The 13472-nt window shown below is 36.1% G+C and overlaps 1 protein-coding gene across 2 annotated transcripts in view; it reads left to right on the top strand.

Moving 5' to 3' along the window:
- The window catches only part of CADPS2 (calcium dependent secretion activator 2), a 375602-nt gene that overhangs the window by 241144 nt on the left and 120986 nt on the right, over positions 1-13472 (top strand). For both annotated transcript variants that reach the window (XM_023528883.1, XM_023528884.1), the window contains exon 12: positions 257-444. In XM_023528883.1, coding sequence (XP_023384651.1) covers positions 257-444 — 188 coding nt within the window. The remainder of the gene's footprint in view (positions 1-256; positions 445-13472) is intronic.

Below are 13472 nucleotides of genomic sequence, written 5' to 3'. Positions count from 1 at the left end.
GACGGGGGAGCAAAACAGGTTGCTCATGCCTTGCCATGGCAATAAAGAGAGATATTAGGTTGCCAGTGTCCTAAATCAGTTCCAAGCTTGATGCTATTAGCCTTTCTGAAAATAACATGAAAAATACCACTAATTTAAAAAACGTCAAAAAACACTTTAATGCAGCTTCTGCTTATACTGGCTAACAGTACCTGCAGAAAAGCGGATCTTAGTACAAAAAGAAAAAAAAATCTTTTTTTTTTTTTTTCTTTTGCAGGGTTGGTTTAGCCCTGGCCAAGTCTTTGTGTTAGATGAATACTGTGCCCGTTATGGTGTGAGAGGCTGTCACAGACATCTCTGCTACCTTACAGAACTGATGGAACATTCAGAAAATGGAGCTGTCATTGACCCAACCCTGCTCCATTACAGCTTTGCATTCTGCGCCTCTCACGTGCATGGCAACAGGTATTTTTACTTGCAAACACACAGTGAAATGTGTAGGATCGACTTGGGAAGGGAAAAATGTACTTTGCCATTATCACCTAGTAACAGATTTTAAATAGCAAACACTTCTTAGAAGAGAAAAAAAAAAACCCACAAAGGAAAAATGTACATCAATATGCTGTTGATTTAGGCAGGCTGCACTTTATGTTCCTTTTTGCCATTAAAGCCACTTGAGAGAGAGGGTGGGGGAATATCTGAGATTAGAAGTTGCCTTTTAGTTCCTGTGGACCATCTAGTGCTAGGGTCTGCACAGCTTAAGTGTCACTGGTATTTCTATTGTAATGCAGATTTCGTTGGTAGGTTTATGTATTCCTAATGATCCTTGCCTTTCCACTGTGGAGTAAGCTTTTACTGATGAAGCAAGGTGAATGATGGAGTTGATGTAATGTCTTCTCCCAGCCCCTCCCCTCTTCTACACTTTAAAAATAAGTATCGTCTTTTAGCACCCCAGTGACCGCACCTCTTGCTTTACCAAAAGGGCAAAAAATCACCTAAGGCAAGCCCCCAAAACTACATACCTCTGAATTTAAAATCTCTCCATGTCGTTCTCCCTCTTTTCTTTTAATCTTGTTCCAGAGAACTTTTGCTAGGGCTCCTCCCATAAAGGAGGCGCTCCTTAACCCCATTCCCTTTTTACCTTCAACCATTATTCCATCTCTCCCTCTTTATATTTTCTTTCTTCTCACAAACCCGTCAAAGCTTCACCTAGCCTCACAACATGACAGAGTGATCAAGAGATGCTGAAGTCAGACCACCTAGGTTCAGATTAATTCTTAACTGTGTGAGGCAGGACAAACTTCTTACTGTTTGGGTTCTCCTTTCATTACCTATAAGAAAGACGAACTAATACCTCAGAAATTATATACTGTGGTAGGGATTAAATGCATTAATATGTATCAAGCACTTAGAACAGTGCCTGGCTGAAGAGTGGTCAAAAAGCATTAACTGATAGTTTATATGACCTTAAGTATTGTTATCATGTCAAGCCCTTTCCATTGTTCTTTTCCCAGTCAAACCTCTCACTATTCCCCCTGTCGGCTTCTAGCTCCTCACTTGCCAACGAGGTGTTTCGAGACGGATTATTTAATGACCTAACCCTGTAGCCTCTGCTCCAGCTTCTCTTAGTCTCATTGAAAAGTTGTTTCTATGAAATATCCAAGACCCTGTGCTACCTAAAATGCTGCTTATCTCCCCTGAGGCAGCACTGTCTCAGCTCTCCTCTTATTTAGTTTTCGACCATCACTTTGCTAATAGTTCCTGTTCCTCCAGACTCCAAGTACAGTCTAGTGTTTTTTCTCTCGTCGGTTTTTGATCTTGCTCTCTTCCTTCTGAGAACTTTTCTACTTCAGTGAAAAATTCTACTTCAGTGATCTCACCCCTTTCCAGAGCTTCAACTGTGACCTCTCTTTGTACAGATAATTTCAAACCAATTATTCTCCTAAAGTACAGATCTCTATCGACAGTCTGGGACTTGAATGTTCTGCCAGCACTTTCAACTCTCCTTGTGTAAAATTAAATCTATCTTCTCACTAAACCAGCTCCTAGTAGAGAGCCTGACAAAAAAGTAACACTCCTGGTACAATATACGTGTTTAGTAAGTATTTGATGAATGAATAGATAACTTCATTATTTATATTTCTATCACTTCCATTAATGACCCATTCACTTTTTATTCATCTTTTTTTTTTTTTACCTCCAAACCCAATTTGTTGCCAGTGTCAATACCCCTTCAATTTGTCTCTATTTTTACCTTTTCCACGTACCTCCCCTAATTCTGGCCTTCATTTGTTCATGCTTGTCTTTTTTCGTATCTCTACTGCTTTTTTCTCCCCATAGTAGTCTAACAATTGCCTTCTAAATTACAGATTAATTTTTACTATACTTCTTTTCAAAAAAAATCAATGATTCTCATTCGATTATTAAATTAAAAATAGGTTTCGAACTATAGTATTAGGGTTTTCTCAATATCACCGCGTCCTGTCTACCCAGACTGGAGTCCAAGTATTCTCCACATAATCATTGCCCCAGACAACCCGTTTATTCTCCCTGTAATGTTTCTCTTTTTCCAAGTTTGTAACAGTCAGATATCACAAAACTCCTCTAAGACTTCTGTTAACTCATTCAAACACTAAAAAACTTCTATCTGTAGTTTTCTTATGAACTTTGTCACGTATACTTGTATTACACACACACACACACACACACACACACACACAGTCTACTAAATCATATCTTGAAGGCAAAAACTAGTTCTCATTCACCTATTATCCTCTGTAAACCTTAACACAGTGCCTTATATGTTGTGAATACACAATAAATACTTGAGTTGAAGTTGCCACTTTTGCTATTTCTTATCCCGTAATAGAATAAAACTAATGCTAGTTCAGGATCTGCTCAGGCTTTGATCTCATTATGAAACTCAGCCTTACTTGAAAATTAGGGGGACGTTGCAAATTGTAACATCCCATTTTCCCATTACCCCAAATTAAATCATCTGCACTCAGCAAATTTGGGGGAGTGGAGAGGGAAACAGGGGACAGTCAGGAAGGCTAATCTCTGGTAGATAACGTGTGAGGAGCTATTTTACTAAAACTGTCTCTTATCTCCGAGCTCTGTCTTCCTTCCTCCTGACCAATGGATAGCAAAGGACAGGCTCCCAATGTTAGGCAGCACTCCGAAAAGTGGGATGATAAGAACAGTGCTGTGAAACAAGTGTTGTATGATCAGATTATTTTAGTCATTAACACAGAAAGGTAAAATCAAATTGAGAACATTAAGTAGGATTTTCAGCTAATGCTCCCCCAAAATGTATGTGTTTGAGACACATTGTAATGGAAACTTACTGAGTCAACTGAGGAGCTGCAACCACCACCCAGGAGGCAGCCCGATTTGAATCTATAGGTTGCCATAGTTACTTTTATTCCGTAAAAGTATTGTTTTCTTTATAATGGGGCACTGTAAAGTGTAAATTAAGATATGTTTATATGTTCATGAATGTATTAATAGTACACATTAAATTCATTTTCCAGGTCAAAATAATTACATATGCTGGTGTTTTAGAATAGAAATTTGAGTCAGTCTCTGATTCAACATTTTGGTTACGTGTAGCTTAAGAAAAAAGAAAGGAAGAAGTGTAGATTTTTAGGGAAATTTGAACCTCAGTTTAGGGTAGAAATTATCCCAGGTAAGCTGAAAGGTATGATGTTTCCTGTAATTTTTAGAGTCAAACAGATGTCACTCAGAAATGTCATGCTGTCACAATGAGAGGATAAAAAGAAGCAGAAGCTCTCTACTTGAATCTCAGCTGTAAAATTCGCAAACCAACCAACGATGAGCAAATCACTTTATCTTTCTGAAATTCAGAGCTCATATTTAAAAGGGGAAATACTAATGTGCAGGTACTCAATAATTATACATTATTATATCAGTATCGATTAGTTATTATTCTAATAGGCTTCCCCGTCTCACCCAGCCATAAGAATGTAAATTGTAAGAAGAAAAACATGAAAAATAGGTAGTTAGAGCTGGAATACTTCATGCGAAATGGAAATATTTCAGTGTGTGTGTCATTATACTCTTAATTTATTTGCTAATAGAATATTCAGGTTTTAGCAACCTCCTCTTGTGAAAGTAAGCCTCTCTTGTCCATGTACGCAGCATCTGATTTATATAACGACTTTTGTTAAAAATACTGTCAGTGTCAAGTCTGACTTTTCAGTCAACGTTTGCCATAATCTCTCTTTGTGATCATTTTTACATCTGTCAAGACACACATTCAGAGAGTCATGTTGCTCATTACCTGACCTACCTCTATCAAACATTCAAAAGGAAAAAAGATTGCCTTTTGTTACTGAATGAAGTGAAGGACAACAGTGCTGTCTGGATCTGAAATTCTCCCGGGAGCACATCCTTTTACACAGTGTTGAGCTCTCTAGGTGTGTTCCTTCTATGCAGGCACATCTCTGAATAGCACTCTGAGTGTTTCAGGAATAAAAGAATAGAGTTAAACAGAAAAGGTCTGGCTGGTACTAAGACTGAGGAAAAGAGAAAAAAGGAAAGGAAGAAAGAAAAAAGTGAGTCAAGGACAGAAACAGACACGCTCCTGCAGGATGATAGCCACACACGCTGTGAATAACACAGCCACTCACTCAGCGATAGTGCCGCTAAGGACTGACAGGAGAAAAGAGACTTTCAGAGACAATGCACTGTAGGGCAAAGGTCTAGGTTGATATGTGTGGTTATACATCTTGGTTTTGTAAGTCAGGCTGAGGGCGGAGAAACTAAAGCAGCAACACAAAATGGCTTTTCTGTTTCAATTTAATGTAAGATACGCAGTGCATTCACCGACTCGTCTGTGGTTTAGTAGGGCCATCTTAGAGCTGCTACACACCTGACAAAGGCCAGCTCACATGTGCTAGCTTTCAAGTACAGGGTGCAGGAGTACAGTGTGACTATAGTTTATATATAAAGTAATCCCTATTTTCTCCGGAGTCCAGATCATATCACTGAGTGGTAGGCAACCTTTATGGACAGCAGTCAAATCATATCACGATACCTCCATCTTCACAGATGATAACCTTTCCTTTTACCTATGACTTCAGAAATTATATCTCAACTTCCTGCCTCTAGTTTTAGAGATGATACATTTTTGAGTAAAATCCTAGATAATTACATCAAATAGAATCATTATGAATGTTCATTACCACTTCTTAATTCTAGTCCTAGATATATGGCATAGAGAAATTAATTATAAATGCCATACAAATTCCAAATCTAGAAATTCACTTTTGGGACAGATGGGCACACAGATCAAATGTCAAAGCAAAGTTATCTTTATGTACCGTGTCTAGTCCAACAGACTTCCTCCTGCATACTCTGTGTGCAAAGGTGGACAGGGCGGTTATCAGAGTGAGTACCTTTTATATACACACTGCTCGTTCTTTTTTTGATTCTACCAGAAGCTATAGAACAACCCCAGATCTGCCTCTGACTTTCCCAGGAGTAGCATAAGTCTCCACCCAACCTCAGATTCAGTACTCAAGCAAGATAATTATGCCTGTTAAAACGAGATAGACAGAAAAGACAGAGAAAGCGAATGGTTTGGGGAGAGACTTGGTATGTTGGAAATAGCACTGAGCTAGGAACATCTGTCTTTCAGTCCTGGAAATTCTACTTATGAGCTATTTCACTTTGAGCCATTGGTCTTGTCTCAATTTCCCATCTGTTCATTGTGAATAATAAGATTAATGACATCTATCTAATATGATTCCTAACTAGGTCACAGAAAATTGTGTAAGCACTCTGTAAATGACAAAATATCACTTAAATATCAAGTTGGTGATATTTTATATACAGTATAGTAGTTAAATGAGCTTTTGGAAATTGCTCTATAAAAGACCAGCAATGCAAAGGTGACCTTCAAGAGTGTCGTTGTTGTAGTGGCATGCTCTAGACAAGTCTCAAGCCGGAATATCAGGCTGGAGATGCATTGAGTAGGTACCTCTCAGCATCCACTGTCCATCATCATAAGGAGGAGCCCTGGCACGATTCTGGGCCCTCCCCTTCCCCTATGTCATCCCAGCCCCATCACAGTATGTCTCAGAACATGTTAGTAACAAAAGATTTGGTCTACTAAGGAATCTGCTTGATGGCTCGATACTTTATGACCACAAGTTAACAGGTTACACACATCCTGTAACAAACATAACCTCGATCTGTTGCTGGAAAACATCGTGGACCTAATGTGGTAGTGACAAGACACAACTAAAAGCGAGAGCCAAGACCCTCCTCTCCCCCATCATCCAAGGTTAGCAGGTCACCAGACTGCAACTTGGGGAATAGTTACTAAGGCCACTTAATCGGTTTCCTCTGTTTTCTCTCCATACCATTCACTGACAGCAAACAGCTCCTGGGTGTTTCTGCAACAATGTGCAAAAGAGCCTCCTGAAGGTAAATTGTTGAGGAAGAAACAAAGCAAAATGAACGTTTCAGCATGTGTTAGAATATAGATCAGGAGTACAACGACAGAAGTAGGTGAGCTACTCCTCTGGCGTAGCTTGTCTTAAACTTGAGACCTTTAAAGGCTTCTTAGCATCCAGTTAGGTGTGGAAAAGTGTTTGGGGTCTTGAGTTGCACCACCATGTAGTTTTTTAACATACTAAAATTTTTAAGAACATAGTAGAAATGTAATGCTGTTAACATGAAAACAAGATGAAAGGCTGTATATGTACATCTGTAACATTCATTGTTACTGTTGCCAGGCAGTTCGGGATTTTTAGATCTATGATGATGCTCAGGATTGGCCTGTTACAGTCCTTTTTTGTACTATTTTTGTCAAGATTTGGTATCCAGATTATTGCAGCTATGTGAAATAAATCGGAGAGCTTTCCTTCTTGTTTTGTATTAGATACAAATAACTTGTTTTTTTTTTTTTAATTAATCAATAACTCATCTTTAAAACCATCTGAGTGTGGGGACTTGGTTGTGGAAAGACATTTAATTATTGCATCAGATTTTTTGTATATATATCACATCGGCTTATTGTGGATCATGTGTCACTCTATCATATATCCCTGTAGTCACCAGATTGTACTTGACAGTAGAGTTGTAAGCCTGGTACGAGACTCAAATAACTATGTTTTCCTGTAACAATATTGCACCTTCGTTTCTGTGTTTATAAAATGAAGCTCATGGATTATACTAATCTGTATAATCACCACATTAGAATCACTTGAGGATTAAAAATAGTGAAGCTTAAGCCTCACTCTTGAAATTTTTTTTTCAGTCACAGTTAACATTTAATACTTTATGTTAGTTTCAGGTGTATAGCATAGTGGTTAGACATTTATATAATTTACAAAGTCTAGTACCCACCTGGTACCATGCATAGTTATGGTATTATTGACTATATTCCCTTTGTATCTACTGTTAATTTATTTTCATATACTCTGTTTGGGATTTGTCTGATCTATCTGCCCCGATATTGAATAAGTGTGGATTTCTTTTCATTTGATCTGATTGGGATCTGAAGATCCATGTTTGTCATCAGTTCTAAAATATTATCTATTTATTTATGAAACTCCAATTACACATATATTAGGTATTTTGTCTTCTATATCTCTTAATGTCTCTAGTATATATTTTATCTACTTATTTTTCCAGCACATTCTATGTAATGTTATCAGTTCTGCCTTCTAGTTCAGGACTTGAAAAGTTTGTCTGTAAAGGGCCAGATAGTAAACATAAATATTCTGCGCTTTGTGGACCATGTGGTCTCTGTCACAATTACTCAATTCTGCCATTATAGTGTAAAAACGGCCACACATGATATGTCAATGAATGAGTGTAGCTTGTTTTCAATAAAATTTTATCACAAAAACAGGTGGCGGGCTATATAGTTTGCCAATCCTTCCTCTACTTCCTTAATTCTCTTTTCATCTATGACATCTACTTTTTAATCCACTTTTAAACTGTTAATATGAGTTATTAAATCTTTTAGTTCTTGAAATTCTATTTGGTTCTTTTTGAACTCTGCTTGGTCATTTACAAATAGCTCTTATTCCTTTCTTGGTTTTTATTCCCTTTTTTGTTTTTTTAGACTTTTTATTATTTTATATTGTGATTATTGCAATAACGAAATTTTCTTATGTGTTTGTATCTATGGCTTCTGCTGACGTTTACACTTTAGTCATGTTTTCTTATTTCACTAGAACTTTTTATAGTGAACATATATATTTGAAACTAATCCGTGGGAGTTTTACAAGGCTTGGATTGAGAATGCTTTCCTCCAAAGAAGATTTGCTCTTGCTTTTACTTGGTGATAGGGGTGCTACTGGAGATACTTTATTTTCTCATCTTGGAGATTCCTTGATTACACAGGTAATATGCAATATAATGAGGTCAGGCTTATGGTGCATATTCTCAGGAAAGACCATTTTCACTCAATTTATAGGTGTGTAGAAACAAACAGATTTCCTTCTCTCCCCTTTGCAAAGTTATTGATTCTTTCTAGCTCATCCTTTCACTGTTAGTGTAGCCCAATTAACGGTCCCATTTTTCACAGGCATCTCAGTTTCAGCAGCTCGTGCACATTAGGCCTCTTACCCAGTGGTCCATGCCCTTGAACATAGTGTAAAGCCTCCTTGGTACCAACATTTGCCTGCAAGGCAGCCCTGATATTCACTTTCCCCTCGACTTTGGTTTCAGCTCCTGATTCACTTTTTGTTTTCTTGCCCTTTGGAGATTTTTTTTTACTGTTTTATAAGTAAGTGTAGCACGAGATTTAACAGTGTGTTTGTTATAATTTATGCAGCGTTTAGGTGTTTTATAGTATAGTGAAGAGGGATTGGGGGAGTCTCAGGTAAATCCACTGTATTAGGAACAGAAGTCATATGATAAAATCTGCACTTTGAAAAAAATTAGACCTCTTTATGAAGAACTTCCTGTTATGCCTCTGGTTCAGGCTCCCCCTAACTGCTGCTTAAATATCATTCCCAAACTGAACCCTCCTGAAAATCTAAACTACATCAGATCTTTGCACTCTTGCCCTCCTTAAATGTAACTGCACACTTACTGTGTGATTTTTCCTTTTACGCTTTTCTCTGCTATAATCTCTGTTAGGCAGACCAGGGATCATTTCTGTCGTCCTCATATCGTATCCCCAGGACACAGCCAGGTTCCCAGTATCTATTTGTTGAGGAAGCAAATGGATGATATTGGACCATTTGTTTATGAATTGTATAGGTGACACATTGGGGCACTTCATAAGTAGAATTAAATGTTCTTAAACACAATGATTTTTATAGCCCACAGAAAGACCTTATATAACCAGCAAGAATGTGCCATTTTACACTACGGAAATTAATATAGTTAAAACAATGAAATCCCCTTTTTATATATCAAATTGAAAATAATTGTAACATGTGGCAGAGACCATAGTTGATGAGGTTGCAAGGACATTAATAATTTCATGCACCATGGGTCAGAGTGTAAGCTGATAAGTGCTTTCTTAAAAAGCAATTTTGTAATATTTATCAAATGCCCTAAAATATCCCTTTTGCCTTAGTTAGCTCGGGCTGCCGCAACAAAATATCATAGACTGGGTGGTTTAAACAACAAAAATTTATTTTCTTACAGTTCTGGAGACTGAAAGTCCAAGAACAGGGTGCCAGAATGGTCAGGTTCTGGGGAGGCCAGAGAGACAGCTGCCTTCTCTCTGTGTTATCACATAACAGAAAAAGATCTCACTGTTCTTCCTGTTATAAGACCACCAATCTCATCAGATTAGGGCCCCCCCTTATGACTTCATGTAATTTTAATTATCTGCTAAAAGCTTTATATTCAAATCCAGTCCCATTGGTGGTTAGAACTTCAACATAAGAATTTGAATGGGAGGAACACAATTCAATACATAGCACCATTTAACCTAGCAATATATTTTCAGGAATTTGTTCCAAGGAAACCATCACAGATGGATTAAAATATATAGTATAAGATTATTTATTGTAGTAATTTATATGGTAGGGAAAACAAAGAGGAAAAAAGTCTAAATTTTTCCTAATAGAGTATTAGATTAATGAATTATGGCACATTCATGTAATGAAATGTCATAATTCCATTAAAAAGCATATATTAGAATATTTTCATATAAAAAATGTTTATAGCTCATTAAAAAGAATAAAATTATGAATCAGAATGTACAGTATATCCTTACATTTATTGAAAGAAGACTGGAATTATATTTACCAAATAGTGTTATCAGTTATTTCCGGTTGAGAAATTTATAAGAAATTTTCATTTTTGTCTTTGTGTTTTTCTGATTCTCTCTGTTCAAATTATGGTGTGTCTATAGTCCTTTAATTTAAAAAAAATGTCATTTAAGAAAAATATTAATGTTAAGTATGGGACAGAGAGCGATATTGATATCAGAGAAAACTACACCAACCATAACCCTCTTTATTTTTATTATGAAATCCCCTCCCCCAATATTTTAGAGCTGTGTGCAGTGTGGCGAGTTTAATTTAGATTAGTCCAAGAATGTTCGGTTGGTTGTTTGGAGAAGCCAGTTATCAAAAATCTTGATAACTATCCTTGGTATATCACTACCTTAATACAAAAAGTAAGTCACAAGATCATATGTATTCATAGAGTCAGGTTATGCTTTCTCTGTAGAAATGTCTACTCTTTAAAAACCTTCAAAAAATAGAATGCAGTAGGAAATTCAAATAAGAAAAGAATTAGGAGGGAGAAGTGTTTGGAAAAAGAAAAATAACTTCAAAATGTTGTCTTTAAACTTTTCTCACAGAAAATCTGTTTCTTCTGTCTCAGTGAATGTATAAGAGTCAAATTAATTTCTTCTTTGGATATGTAAAATTTCAAGAGAAGTAAAAGGACATTGATATGTAATATATGGTCATCTAAATGATATATCATTTTGTTTGAAACAATAGGAGATTTTATAGGTTGGGGAACAAAAATAAGAAGAGATTATTATTTCCTCCCTCATCTTCCATCATTTCCTATTCTCGTGCTGTGTCTACCTCCCATTTTGATTCTGTTCACAAATGGATATTGGTGGGAAATACATGAAGTGCAAAGTGACTTTTACCTGCTGTGCTTCAGGCAGAATTGACAATTCAGAAATACCACCTTCTAGGTGTCTCTCCCCTTCTCACTCTCTTTAGGAGAAGCTAAGATGTCATACATTCCTCGTAGGCTAGAGAAGGTGAAAAGAAGCCTATAAGAAACTCAAAAGCACCATGAACTGCATCATTTGCCCACTTCTTGCTTGTAAAACATCTTTTACCGCAAACAACCAAACTGCTGGCATAGACAAATTTACCTGATGAGTGGGGAAGGGAGGAGTTTCCTGGGGGAGAGTGAAGGAGCTCTATCTCCTCAATCTATCAGACTTTTCTATACAATGTTAACTCCTGATATGTTTATCCAACCTAAAAGCTGCCTGAGCTCTTTGCTCTAGGCAGTATGTAGAGTATGAGAGATGATAAAGCCAAGGATACACTTATCCCTCAAGTGTCTAAACCTGTCCAGCTGGTAAAGTGATTGAGAAAATAACCGTAGAAGATGTTACAGTTTTCATTAAGTAATAAAACAAATGCATATCAGCACTAAATAATGCTTTTGAAGTGAGAATTGTGGGTCGATCCCATGACTAAATAATTTTAGGACATGCTGTTTAAAAAAAGTTAAACAGATTTCTTTACTCTCAAGCTTCTCAGATGCCTTAATATGCTTTAGTTTCACTATGAATCTGCAAGAAGGTCTTATAATTTGTGTTGTTCCAAAAATACTTGGACTATTTAACTCTTTTGGTTGAGATATGTCACAGGACCACTATTCCTTAAAACATTTGACAGCCAATAAATCTTGAATAGCACAAATTATAAAATCCCTTAGTTAATGGAGGAATTTCATGAAATTAATTTGTACAGGCCTTAGTATGTGTAGGAACTATTTTTTGGATGAATCTGGCTTTCAGAAAGGTATTGTGTATGTATGCGTGTGCACATGTGAGTATGATAATTTCTCATGAAACAGACTGTGACCCCTAGACAGATGTAAGATCAGGCTATTAAGCATCGGCAGCAGAAGGTTCTATTACACGAATTCTATTTTTTAAGAATCTTTGAAGTATAATTAACAGACACAATTGCACTTGGTGTTCAATTGCCTATTATGCAATATCAGAAGGAAGTTCCAAATCATACTTACCCGACAATATCTATAATTAAAAGATATGTATCTACTATTAAACTGTTTTATAATTTTTTCATATCTTATACTTCTGTAACAGAACACTTTTTATTAAAAGCATGTAGTTTCAATAACTACCAGGCTCTAGGAAAAAAACAAAAATATTAAATCTTGATACATGAGAATACCTTCCCTTCTCATTGAAACCACTTTAATATTTAATTATTCGTGTAGAGTTAAACCCAAATTAACATTCATTTCTTTAATTAAATTTATTAAGGTGAGATTGGTTAATAAAATTATATAGGTTTTCAGTGTACAGTTCTATAATACATCATCTGTATATTGCTTCATGTGTTCACCACCCAAAGTCAAATCTCTTCCCATCACCATATATTTGACACCCTTCTCTACCTCCCCCCACCCCTTTTCCTCTGGTAACCACTAAACTGTTGTCTGTGTCTATGAATATTTGGCTGTTTGTCATATTCGTTTGTTGCTTTCAGTTTAATATCTCACATGTAAGTGAAATCATATGGTTTTCAAAATTTTCCGTCTTACTTATTTCTCTTAGCAAGAATATCTCAAGATCCATCCATATTGTCATAAATGGCAAATGGCAGTATTTCATCTTTTCTATGGCTGAGTAATATTCGAATCAGAAAACTTGTCTTTATGTTAGAATTTTTAGTAACCACATTTTAACATAGTTTTTTATCAATGTCAAAGAGACAAAGAGACATTATTCTTTTTACTATCTCAGGAAAAAAATTCCTGAGATTTAAAGTAAATAATTTCACTAATAATTAAAATGACAAATAAACACTAAAAATTTTTTGCTAAGTGTAAATAAATACAAACTTTTTTAGAGATCTTTTTACCCAGAATACTTAACTGTAATTCCTACCTTTGTTTGCTTTTCAAAAATTTTTCTATTTTCCCTACTGTTATATGATAAAAGATGTGCCAAATAACTTGTGCCATATTAATACTAATAAATAATATTTGTGATATTACTAATTCATGAATTCTCATAGTCTTGTAGGGCTGATATTTTCATGTTTTATGTATTACTCATTCATTTCTTTGACATTTATGTATTGAATGTCAACAGTATACCAGCTACTATTCTAGGCTCTAAGAGTACAGCACAAAGAAGGCAGGCAATAAACTAATAAATATGTCACATGTTGGATAACAGCCACATGTACAATGGTAAGCAATAAAACATGTTAAAGGAAAGAGGCCTATGGAATGAAGGGTTACACCTTTACATC

Source organism: Pteropus vampyrus, unplaced genomic scaffold, assembly GCF_000151845.1.
Source record: "Pteropus vampyrus isolate Shadow unplaced genomic scaffold, Pvam_2.0 Scaffold33, whole genome shotgun sequence".
Taxonomy (NCBI): Eukaryota; Metazoa; Chordata; class Mammalia; order Chiroptera; family Pteropodidae; genus Pteropus; species Pteropus vampyrus.
This window is presented reverse-complemented; position numbering and strand designations above follow the sequence as displayed.